The sequence below is a fragment of the Aquarana catesbeiana genome, linkage group LG04 (genome assembly GCF_042186555.1).
Source record: "Aquarana catesbeiana isolate 2022-GZ linkage group LG04, ASM4218655v1, whole genome shotgun sequence".
Taxonomy (NCBI): Eukaryota; Metazoa; Chordata; class Amphibia; order Anura; family Ranidae; genus Aquarana; species Aquarana catesbeiana.
The window spans coordinates 548,556,565-548,569,335 of record NC_133327.1 but is presented as its reverse complement, the minus strand read 5'-3'; the positions used below and the strand labels follow the sequence as shown (position 1 = coordinate 548,569,335).

Genomic DNA, 12,771 nt, shown 5'->3' with positions numbered 1-12,771 from the left:
GACTTATGTTGGATTTTAACGATTTACAATAAAGATGCCTTTCTTCAGAGTGCGGCAGTCCATGATTTCTTCATTGCCATAGTGGTGGGAGTCTCCCCCCAGAAGCCATAGATGGATCCATAGCTGCTGGAGAGTCTGCTGGAGAGTGGAGAGCGGGCGCATGTGTGGTCATTACCTCACCGCAGATACACCCGCTCGGCCGAAAGTGGCCGAGCATGTACGAGCTTGCCCGAGCCCAGTAGGCTTTGAAACTGCGCATGCACAGTTCCAATGCCGGCCTGCAGCCATATTTTTCACGGGCAGCTGCCGTCCGTAACAGGCATTTACAAGTAGCTCAAAAACGGATTGAAATTTACGGGCTGCCCGGAAATTCACGGGCGTCTGGCAACACTGGTGTGCGGACAGCTTTCTCCAGGGGTGGACACTTGCCACCCCCTTGCAAACGCCCATGCCTCTAGCATTTCTGGCTGTGGCCATCTTGAGTAAGGGCAAATGATCCATGTTATTTTACTTCCTGGAATCAACCTGCCCTTAGCTCAGGCATGCATGCATGCAGGAGGGTGTGCTTAGCTGAGAAAACCCCTCCTCCTCTCCTGAAGACTCCTGGGATGTATGACATAATTTGCCTATGCAGGAAACCAGAAAGTAACTGAAGAAATGTAAAAAAAAAACGTTTAAATCAAGTAAATGTGATATACTTTCTATCTATTTACCAATGCTAGCAGCATGAGGATTAAAAATATTCAATGTTGACTTAAATGTTGACATTAAAGTGTGGACACAACAAAAAAAAAAATCATCACATCTCTGTCTCATCAAAAACACTACAAGTGCAGAAAGTACCTGTTTTTTATTTTACTATAGACATACTGTAGAAACTTTGAAGTCTTGTGCTCAGGCTATGGACACCAAAGTATTTACATATTCTTTACAAGCAGTAAATGAAACAGGCCCCCCCCATCCCCATGCTCAATTCTTCAGTTGCTTATAACGTGAAGTAATACATTCTCAAAGATCAAAAGAAAGTAGGGTATCAGTTTGGGGTTACTTGTGTGATTAGAGGACTGGCACTCTGCCAAGATTTTGCTCTTCAAAGATAATAGAGAGCAAAGAATTCAGGTTTCTGTGCTTGTGTTATGAAGATGAATTTCCCCAAAATTCTCATTGATACAGAGAGGAATGAGGGCTTGTTTTAAAGTGCTTGTTACTGCTTGCATGTCCATAATATGTAATACTTTAGTGTGCATAGTCTGGACATAAGTCCACTTTAAATTGTGGAGTGCAAGCTATGGATAATATCCTAGATGAAGGCCTGGGAACTTGTTTAATTGCATCCCACCTGTCAACGTATTATAATCCTGTGGATACCTTTAATGCCATAGTGTTTCCTATCATACAATTGCTATGTCAGTCAATCACATGGCTTTGTTTGTAAACAGCTTTCTGTGAGCACTCACAGTATGCATAGAAATAAATATTTTCTTAAAAAAGACAGTATAGTGTTTATTATTATTATTATTATTATTGTACAAGTAAAAAAAAAAAAATAACAAAACAACTTTGAATTCACTTGTCAGTCTTTAATGTTTAATCTTAACAGGATATTTATTTAAACATTGGGCCCAATGTGTTTTTAACATACCTTGTTTCCCCGAAAATAAGACCTAGTGTGACTGTCTGTGATGGCTGCAATATAAGCCCTACCCCCCAAATAAGCCCTACCCTGTTTCCCCGAAAATAAGCCCTACCCTGAAAATAAGACCTACAAGGACTTTAACTAGGGCTTATTTGGGGGGTAGGGCTTATATTGCAGCCATCACCGACAATCACGCTAGGTCTTATTTTCGGGGAAACAGGGTATCAAGTGAAAATCATTTAGCCATTGTTCACATTTGAGCGACTTGTCATGCGATTTGACAGGTCGCTCAAATGTGAACAATGGTCGCATCCTATTGCTTGCAATCGCACTGTTCAAAACGGTGCAATGCCAGCTTTGCGGTGGCGCATCGATTTGAAAAAGTAGTTCCTGCACTACTTTTGGCAATTTCGGGTGCGACTTGCATAGACATCTGTGCATGAAGCCGCACAGATGTCTTCCAAGTCACACCCAAAGGCACACTGACATGCAGCTTTGAAATTGTGCGATTTCAGATAAAGTCGCACAATTTTAAAGCCGCAGTCAATGTAAACAAGGGCTTAGTCAGGCAAAGTAGCGATTAAATATTATTAGGTTAATCAACAAATACTGATGCTGTGGAATTTGGTCTGGGGATCTACACATCAAGGACTTCTGGTCAGGACAGGGTTATGTAAGTCTTATTCTACGTATCGTAGTATGTATTTCAGCCTCGTATTAGCTGTCCTTTTATTTCCATATTGGGATGTAAAAATGCACAGCTATTGACCAGCAAATATTATATGGTGTGAAGTGCATCTAGAGATTTATTAAGTTCTTCTGCTGCTTGTCTGAGTATAGCGACTTTTTTATTGTGTATTTTATTTTAGGGTTGAAACAAGTGCTCAGTTTCTCCTTGACATCAATGTATGTGTCAGCAGATGCTGTCATTGTTTCAAAGGTATCATAGACTTTTTTCTACGGCTAAATGAAGCAGCAGAGCTTTCCGCTTGTCAACATTTGTGACACCTAAAGTACTAAAGTCAGGATAAGAGTCAAAGGCAAGAAAACTGTATTCATATCATTCAGCCATGCTGCATGCTTTGCAGTGTTTTCACAGGTATGTAAAATGGAGAAAAGGATGATGACAATGCATCCTTGTCACCATCTGTAGTGTTTGTGATTCTCACAAATCTAGCAAGTTTCATATCTGAGCTCATTTGCATGCTAGTATCATAAGACGGCTGTCCCCAACAGGGAGGTAATGCTATTGTGCCAGAATTGTAATCTGACAGAAGACACTACCACAGAGGATAAGCAGCAACATGGAATAACTAATACTGATAACACTACAATCCTTTCAATATTTTATTCTCTGAATGCAGATACAATATTGTTCTCATTTTCAGCTGCATAAAGATGGCCATACACTAGTAAAATTTTATTAACATTTTTTTGTTTTGAAGCAGTAGTAAAGCTTAAAAAGACTAACAAAGAAACCCTGCAAGGTAAAGGCGTAATGTGCTAGTATGCAATGCATACTAGCACATTATGCAAGACTTACCTGAAAATGAAGCCCTCCAGCGGCAAACTGTTACCGTTGCATAGGCTTCCATCTTAAAGTGGATGTAAACCCACACAAAAAAAAACCCTGCAAGACAAAGGCATAATGAGCTAGTATGCACAGCATACTAGCTCATTATGAATTACTTACCTTAGATTGAAGCCCCCGCAGCGGTCCTCGTACCCCGCTCCGGCCGGCGACATTGTTCCCGGAGTTACTTCCGGGTATCCCGGGCCTCGGCGCTGTGATTGGCCAGAGCCGCGATGATGCCATGCACGTGGGAGCTGCCGGTAACAGTACTCTAACTGAAGCAACAGCACGTTTGTGCCATTGCTTCAGTGCGCATGTGCCGATGATGTTGACACATGCAGATACAAGGGATATGTCCTAAATCGTGCAGGTTTAGGAGATATCCAGGGTAGCTACAGGTAAGCCTTATTATAGGCTTACCTGTAGCAAAAAGTGGTTGTAAAGGGTTTACAACCACTTTAAGTAGGTGAGGGGCGAAGCCACCTTTCAACGTCACTTGGTGGCACCGCCCCCCTGTGACATTAGCGATTGGTGCATGCTGGGTCAGTGACCTCACATGAGGGTGGTTCCAGCAGGTGGCTTTACCAGGTGGCCCCGCCCCTTACCTATTTAAGAACTGTCAGAGAGCGGAGCAGGCAGATGACAGTTAGCCTTCATCGCGGATGGAGCCTTCACCATGATGGCTTCGACGTCGTGATTGACGATGGATCTACATCGAGGGACATTGTTTTTTTAATTTCCATAAGGGAATTGTCAAAATCTGTGTGTATGATTTTATTTCTTTTTGATACTTTTTTGGTGAATGGGTAGGGGTACTATGTACCCCATACTCATTCAAATGGGGGGCAGATCTGGGGGGTGCCTTGTTAAAGGTGGCTTCCAGACTCTGATAAGCCCCCTGCCCACTTCCCATGGACCCCCAGTCAGCGTTAGAATGCACTGTACAGTGCACAGTGCATTGTGGGGAGCTTGGCAGGCAAACATCCTGTCGAGTGACCTGCAAATTTAGATGTTCGGCTCAAACTGTTTGCCCCACTCTAATGGCTACCTTCTTAGCATTCAAGCCATCCTCAATCCTCAGAAAACTGTAATAATTACTGTAATGTTGAGCAGAGGTATACAGTATGTGGCTAAAAGGGATGAAACTTTGGGGAATTCTTCTTTATCTCCCTGTATGTTCAGAACCAAGAAGACCAAAAAAGTAGTTCCTGAAGCCCCAGGAAGCTCAGAAAGAAGACACTGCTTATTGTGTGCAGCAAATACTACTGCAGTGGATTGTATCATCCCCAGTGAGCATATAGGTATGACATGAGTAGGGTGAGTTTTAATCAAGCTGACCCACAATAAATCATGTGAAAATATTCCTGGAGTTCTAATTTAAACCTCCCCATCAGTTTCCTCCTTTCTCTTAAGCCTAACTGTAGTGGACACATGTTAAAGGGCGGTGCTAAGGCAGGCGGATGTGACTTTTGGGTTTAATACCGCTTTAAAGTTTTAGCAAACTTATCTGTGTTTCTGGACGGTACTGTCCACTCTTTTTAGAGACAGGAAAAAAAATCCAAAATGGGTAGGGTTAGCAGTACCTACCTATGTAATAGGTATGTACCTATGTATAGTGAAGGAACAGGGCCATCTGCCAAAGTAGGGCCTATGAACAGTGGCATCTCCCAAAGAAGCAGCAATAACATTAGAAAAATTAGAGCCATGAAGGTGCTTGCCACTTAAACCTCAAACCGAAGCCAAAATATATACAGGGGCAAACAGTATACCGGGTGAAGTTTTCTGCTTCTCATATAGGAGCAGCTGTGCTTATGTATAGTACCAGGCTAATTAGCACATGTGTTAGGAATGGCATGCACCTTAATGCACCATGTTATTACTGCTTCTATGGGAGACGCTCCTGTTCACTTTTTTTCAAATTTGTAAATGTCTTCATGCTTTTGCAATATATTTGAACTACACTGTACTGTATATATTGTATACCTTTGTTTTTTCTTCCTCAGCATGTGGACTGTCAGACCATTTCAGGAAATCTTCTTTTGGCAAGACACGCTGGTGCTCATTTTCTTCCTCAATGCCTGAATTCTGCAGCAAACTGGATGAAGGCAAGTCCTCTTCACTGGAAAAATATACATATTTTATTAATAACGTATTTATTGTATGTATAATGTCTAAAATATTTTCTAATGTAGTTCTTTAAATCTTTATGTATCTTTAAATCATGCTTTATCATACTAAGAAATTCTCCATGAAGAACCAGAAATATTTACAGTGTATTACTAAAATATTACTTTAGACAAAACTTGTTTTCAGATACTGTATGTATATGAACTTAATAAATTGATCTGATATTAATTTTAAATTGTAGAAATATAATATATAGAGGCACCCCATACAGACTGTTTTCCCTGGTTAATAAAAAAGAACATTGATTGTTTTTCTTCTCTATCAATGCAAGTAAATTAATGTGTTGGAAAAGAATGCATTGGGTCCAATTTACTAAAGCAGAGAGTTCTTACCTAGAACATTTACTGCTCACTAAGTTTAGTTATGCTTTGCACACTTTATTTATCCAATTATATGTAAAGGGACATTGGATTTTGACCTCCTACTTCCAGCAAACCTCAGTTTTCTTTTTAGCAAGAAATAAGGAGTAAATCATAATTAACAGTGGGGAGGGACCTGTATCCATGTATTCCAAGAGAGGGATTTTGCAGGCAAGACAAATATTCTAATCATTTCTGGACTTGGGATCTTAGACTTAGACCATGGAATGTCTAAAATGCAATTGAGGGGTGGGCATCACAGCAAACAAATACTACCAGGCCCACCTAACAAAGGTCAAAACAAAGGCTTAAAAGTCAGACCTGAAGCACCTTACATCCCAAACTGTCATTACATTAGACCTGAATATTCACCTGGTAGAACTTCACAAACATGTGAACAGAAGACCAGGTGCAGCCTTGTAAATCTGGGAAGCAAATGCCTGAAGCTGAAAAGCCCATAAGGAACTGACAGATCTGCTAGAGTGCTCCTTAACAGGGATGGAAGAACCTTACACTTTATTATAGGCTTGAATGATGACTTGTCTTATCCACCTGGCAATAGTAGAATGACAGGCAGGATGCCCCCTACGGGGACCCTCGGGAATAACAAAGAGTGAATCCAATTATTTAAAATAAACTGCAGCCAAGACATTATATAGCACAAATCACATCCAAACAGTGAAAAGAAATTTCCTTGTAATGTTTCAGAGCATGACAAAGACAGGGCACAAGCACAATGTCCTGGTTAAGGTGGAAGGAAGAAACCACCTTGGGAAGAAAGGAGGTCTCAATACAAGCGTATCCCATATATATATATATATATCCAAAAGACCCGAAGGGCCCGGTATGGACGGGGGGGGGGGGGGCACGCTCTTTTTTTTTTTTTTTATAATTTTTCATTGTCGGCATGTTTTTTTTACGTACAGCTGATGAGTCATCCATTGTTAAGGGCGAAGCGGCCGGCTTCCCGGCCCATTTCTTAGCAACAAGGTATTTGTCAAAAAACAGCGTGGGGTCGCATGTTTTTTTACTCTCTGGTCCATTTGTGAATTGGACTCAAGGGCTTTTAAAATTATATTTACTAAAACTTTTTTTTTTTGTGGTAAATACCTCATAATCGTTCTTTTTTTTTTTTTTTTTTTTTTTTATGAAATCGGACTTAATTTACTGCATGCAATAATTTATGCAAATGATTCACATGACCACGTTACATTAGTGAATTGACCCCATAAACATTCAAATAGAACACATATAACATACACCCTCGCTCTTCTACATGGTAAAACTGTTTTATAAAACTATGTAAGAAGTCAATAAAAAACGTAAGTACATATCAAATTAATGTTTCTTACCCCTGACACTCTGTATCACATTCTCCAGGAGGAGAAGTGTCCTCAGACTTTTTCCATCCAATTACATATTTGCTATGAGACTCCTGCCTTTGGAAAGACTTCTTTTGCATACCGCCATGGGAAACAATGTACACTTTTGATGTATCCAATGTTCCACTGTTTTTAGGACATTGTGATGAAGGGCTTCCTGAATGGCGTGACCCACTGCAATGTCAAGAAAAACAAATAATGTTTTGAAATACTAATTATTGCACAATACGCAAATTGAATAGTAAAATGACTTGCACACAAATGTTTTTTGTCACAACATAAATTAGAGGAACCTTTTGTATAGCTAGTAGTAGGAAGTCACACTCAACTAGACTTAGGGCTGGGCTGATGCAGAGGCAGAAGAGGCTCCTGCCCTAGGCACTAGAATAGGGGCTGGACACAGTTGGGACTAGAGCCTGTTCTTGCATTATCCATCCATAAACTTTGCAATGTTTATACCCGTGTAATCAGTAAAGCTCTATTGTCAGTGTGACACCTTGCTTTGCTCTGTATTTACAACGCTGATAGGGCTTCCAAAATGCAGGGTGCAGTTGATCAGCTATCACAGTTGCAGCAAAGCTCCACTGAAGTAAGTTGCTGTCCCCAGTGTAATCTACAGTGTCAACCATGGGAGTTATATAAGCAGGATGTCTTTTATGAGGACCTTTAGACACAACAAATAGGGACTCAAAGAGGGAATTGAAGAGGTATGGAGTGAAACTGGGCAAAGGGAACTGCATCAAAGAAGGCTATGATTAGGCCCAGAGCCCTCCTGCAGAAGCAAACTCAGGGGTGCCATTCTGGCCCGAGTGTCTCCATATGTGTGCTTAGGGAAGCAGCTTCCTCCTAATGGGGAAGGTACTTTTTTTTGGGCTATGTCCAAAATTACACCCAGGTATGCCAGAGGGTGTGAGGTCTGAAAAACACACTTTGGAAAGTTGATTATCCAGCTGTTACTTTGAAAAAACTGAATAGTCCTCTGGATGTTGGCAGATAAGGTTGTGGTCGAGAAGTCCTTCAATCGGAGATCACCCAGGTAACTTGTGACATTAATGCCCTGGGTTCTAAGAAGTGGCAGAAGCAGGGTGAGCATTTTCATGCTACAAATTGGAAGTGTTAGTCTCTCACGACAAAACGCAAACTGTTGATGGAGATGTCTAGATCTCTTTTATGTCTACTGATGCCAGAATATCCCCTTGTCTGAGAGAAATAATGACAGATTTCATAGATTCCATCCTAAATTTTGGTACATATCTGTTTAGAGATTTTAAGCTCAGTATTGAGTGGATGCCCCCATTTGGGTTTTGGACTGTGAACAGATTTGAATGGGAACTGGTACCGCTGTTTAAGCCTGAAGTTGGTGCAAGGTGGTTTTCATAGGACCCACTAGTGAAATAGCTAATTTTCTTTTAAAATCCTTTTCCATAGGATAGATTTCAGCAAAAAGCTTAAGAGGAGGGATAAACCTTAAGGGTGGAGCCAGTCCTAATAAACCGCACCAAGTTGTGCATGTATGGGAAAAGTATTTTCTGACTCTTAGTGCTCCCAGGGGCTTGTTTTGGCTGTAGAGAGTCAGGTACTGTTAGGTAAAAGACAATTTGACAGGTGTGCAGGAGCGGGTGAATGACCCCCAAATGATCACTTTCTGGGTTTGGGGCAATACACCTGCATCCACCATGTGAAATTAGAACCTGCGGCTGTGTTCATACAGCTGCTGCATCCCCATAGTGTATCATAGCTTGCCTACACACAGATCCAGCCATTCAAAAAATATATAAAAAAAACACTAATCCACACTGTACAGATCACAGGTTTGGTAATGATGATTTTAGTGTATTTTTAACGAAAATATAATTTTAATGGTTTGGGGGAAGAGCTGTCAGGTAGGCTATACAGGGCACTGTGATTTTTAACAGCAGCCCTGTATCGAAAAATTAATAAAATTGCCTATAAACACACTTAGGAGGTAACAAACCCACAGTGAGCAGAGCTCTCACTCTGTAGCCTTTGATTGGAAAGTTAAAAGGGACCAATCAACATTTTTAAGGTCACAGGGAATTTTGTAAAGGTTACTCCCTGTGTTCTCATGGTGTAAACACTGTGGCATCTATCGATGCATGCATCAATTTAAGAGAGTCAAGAATACACAAAAAAAAAAACAATCCTCAAAATTTGAATATGGTATTCTGTTACATGTAGACAGCCAAAACAATTTAGACGTAAGGAACAGTGGAGCTTTAGAGATAACCAATGGCTGATCTGAAAACTCTTGAAATCAAGGATATTGACGTCAGCTTGAAATAAGATATGACAGTAAAACAAGCCTAGATCAGAAATTAATCAAAGGGTTCAATCTGAGACAAAAAAGATGGTAAACAAGTCAGGTAAGAACTCGGTGGTACCAATATGCTCCTGAAGTTGTATATAAATACTGACACTTGTTTCCAGGACTTACTACATGATGAAAACCCCTAAAACCCAAGTAAGCAAGACTACCTGGATCTAAAAAGTCTATAAGGACTTGAGTCAGCAATAGAGTTGCAAAATTAAACATAGGAGACTGAGCAAAACTAATGGGAAAAGGGAGCAAATGAGACATGAGTAACACAGCAGACATTCACAGATTGTGTAGTGGTTTCATACATAATTTATTTCTTTATTATGTGTGGAACTGAAAAAAAAAAAGAAGGAAACTCCAACCAAAGTCTTGCTTTTTATTATTTGTCATGCAGTCAGGCTGCATACCAAGTAAAGAATATGTCAGTTATTATTATTATTGTTATTATTTTTATTATTGTGTGTTAAGTGCTACACAGCACAATGTTTAGTGGCTTGTACGTAATTCCTTTCTTCAAAGTCTGAGGCTAAAAAAAAAAAGTTATCCTTCAACTAAATTCATGGTTTTTATTACTGTTATGCAGTCTGGCTACATAACAAGTAAAAAATATGTTAATTTTTTTATTTTATTATTAATAATATTATTGTTATTATAAATATGTGTCAGTGCTTTACATCTATATAAAGTTGTTTGTACTTGCGGCATGTTGGAAATCATGACTGCTGCTCTCACACATAAGGTAGAGGGACGGTTCTCCAGTGGTCTGACACGTCCCCCTGCACAGTGCTTGAATATACAATGCTGTTCAGGAAGTGTGAATGCTACTAATTAGAAAACTGTGCAGAGGTGTGTCAGATCCCTGAAGAGCTGGGCTGCTTTGCATTGTGTGAAAGCAGTGGTCAGGATCTCCAGCATGCTGCCGATAGAGGGTGGCTTTATATAGTTGTAAAGCACATAGCTACATACACTGCCTTGAAAAAGATTTCATATCCCTTGAAGTATACAGCATTTTGTCATGTTACAACCGAAAATGTAAATTTATTTTATTTTGGGATTTTCTGATAGACCAACACAAAGTGGCACATAATTGTGAAGTGGAAGGAAAATGATAAATGGTTTTCAAACTTTTTTACAGATAAATATGTGAAAAGTGTAGGGTTCATTTGTATTCAGCCCCTTTTACTCTGATACCCCTAAATAAAATCTAGTGGAACCAATTGCCTTCAGAAGTCACCTAATTAGTAAATAGAATCCACCTGTGTGTAATTTAATCTCAGTATAAATACAGCTGTTCTGTGAAGCCCTCAGAGGTTTGTTAGAGAACCTTAGTGAACAAACAGCATCATGAAGGCCAAGGAACACACCAGACTGGTCGGAATAAAGTTGTGAAGAAGTTTAAAGCAGGGTTAGGTTATAACAAAAAAATATCCCAAGCTTTGAACATCTGACGGAGCACTGTTCAATCCATCATCCGAAAATGGAAAGAGTATGGCACAACTGCAAATCTATCAAGACATGGCCGTCCACCAAAACTGACAGGCCGGGCAAGGACAGCATTATTCAGAGAAGCAGCCAAGAGGCCCATGGTAACTCTGGAGGAGCTGCAGAGATCCACAGCTCAGGTGGGAGAATCTGTCCACAGGACAACTATTAGTCGTGCATTCCACAAATCTGGCCTTTATGGAAGAGTGGCAAGAAGAAAGACATTATTAAAAGAAAGCTATAAGAAGTCCCGTTTGCAGTCAGATGAGGCCAAAACTGGACTTTTTGGCCTAAAAGCAAAACGCTATGTGTGGCAGAAAACTAACACTGCACATCACCCTGGACACACCATTCCCAACGTGAAACATGATGGTGGCAGTATCATGTTGTGGGGATGCTTTTCTTCAGCAGGGACAGGGAAGCTGGTCAGAGTTGATGGGAAGATGGTTGGAGCCAAATACAAGAAAGAAAACTTGTTAGAGTCTGCAAAAGACTTGAGACTGGGGTGGAGATTCACCTTCCAACAGGATAACAACCCTAAACATACAGCCAGAGCTACAATGGAATGGTTTAGATCAAAGCATATTCATGTGTTAGAATGGCCCAGTCAAAGTCCAGGCCTAAATCCAATTGAGAATCTGTGGCAAGACTTGAAAATTGCTGTTCACAGACGCTCTCCAACCAATCTGACAGATATTGAGCTATCTTACAAAGAAGAATGGGCAAAAATGTCACTCTCTAGATCTGCAAAGTTGGTAGAGACATCCCCAAAAAGACTTGTAGCAGTATTTCAGTGAAAGGTGGTTCTACAAAGTATTGACTCAGGGGGGCTGAATACAAATGTACACCACACTTTTCACATATTTATTTGTAAAAAATGTTGAAAACCATTTATCATTTTTCTTCCACTTGATAATTATTTGCCACTTTGTGTTGGTCTATCACATAAAATCACAATAAAATACATTTAGGTTTTTTGTTGTAACATGACAAAATGTGGAAGATTTCAAGGTATGAATACTTTTTCAAGGCACTGTATACTGACAAATTCTTTGCTTGGTTTGAAACCTGACTGCACAACAGTAATAAACATCATGACTTAAAACAATTTTTATTCAGGTAAATAAAATAATATTGCATAATGATATTTTTTAAGCAAACACTTTACAAGCTGTTACAGAGAATGTTCATCTAGCTTGATGAATCAGGTAAAGCTATACTCCTTTTGAATACCAAACCATATGCAAGGGATTTAAGATCAAAACAGTTTTCTGTTATTTACAAGATGGGATGATTGAAGAGAACATTTGAGCATTTGTTGAAATAAGAGATTTTCTACTAATTTAGTAAATCAGCCCTATGACCTCATTCACATAATTCTTACAACACAAACATGCAGTGGAGTTCCTTGTTTGGGTGGGTGTAAAAAAGAGAACATGCCTAATTTATTTATTTTATTTCAGGTACTTATATAGCGTCGTCAATTTATGCAGCGCTTTACATATACATTGTACATTCACATCTGTCCCTACCCTCAAGGAGCTTACAATCTAAGGTCCCTAACACACATTCATACATACTAGGGACAATTTAGACAGGACCCAATTAACCTACCAGCATGTCTTTGGAGTGTGGGAGGAAACCGGAGTACCTGGAGGAAACCCACGCAGGCACAGGGAGAACATGCAAACTCCAGGCAGGTAGTGTTATCCACTGCACCACTGTGCCGCCCAAAAAAAAGAAATGAGGCTTTCTTTAGCCAAATGGAGTGTATATAGATAAAAGAAGGATGTTCTGGCTACAGCAATATGGCA

At 40.0% G+C, this 12,771-nt stretch overlaps 1 protein-coding gene across 3 annotated transcripts in view; it reads right to left on the bottom strand.

Annotated features, from left to right (window-relative positions):
• The window catches only part of SIPA1L2 (signal induced proliferation associated 1 like 2), a 330,522-nt gene that overhangs the window by 42,699 nt on the left and 275,052 nt on the right, over positions 1-12,771 (bottom strand). For all 3 annotated transcript variants that reach the window (XM_073627936.1, XM_073627938.1, XM_073627937.1), the window contains 2 exons: positions 7,108-7,311; positions 5,193-5,328 (listed from right to left, as the gene is read on the bottom strand). In XM_073627936.1, coding sequence (XP_073484037.1) covers positions 5,193-5,328; positions 7,108-7,311 — 340 coding nt within the window. The remainder of the gene's footprint in view (positions 1-5,192; positions 5,329-7,107; positions 7,312-12,771) is intronic.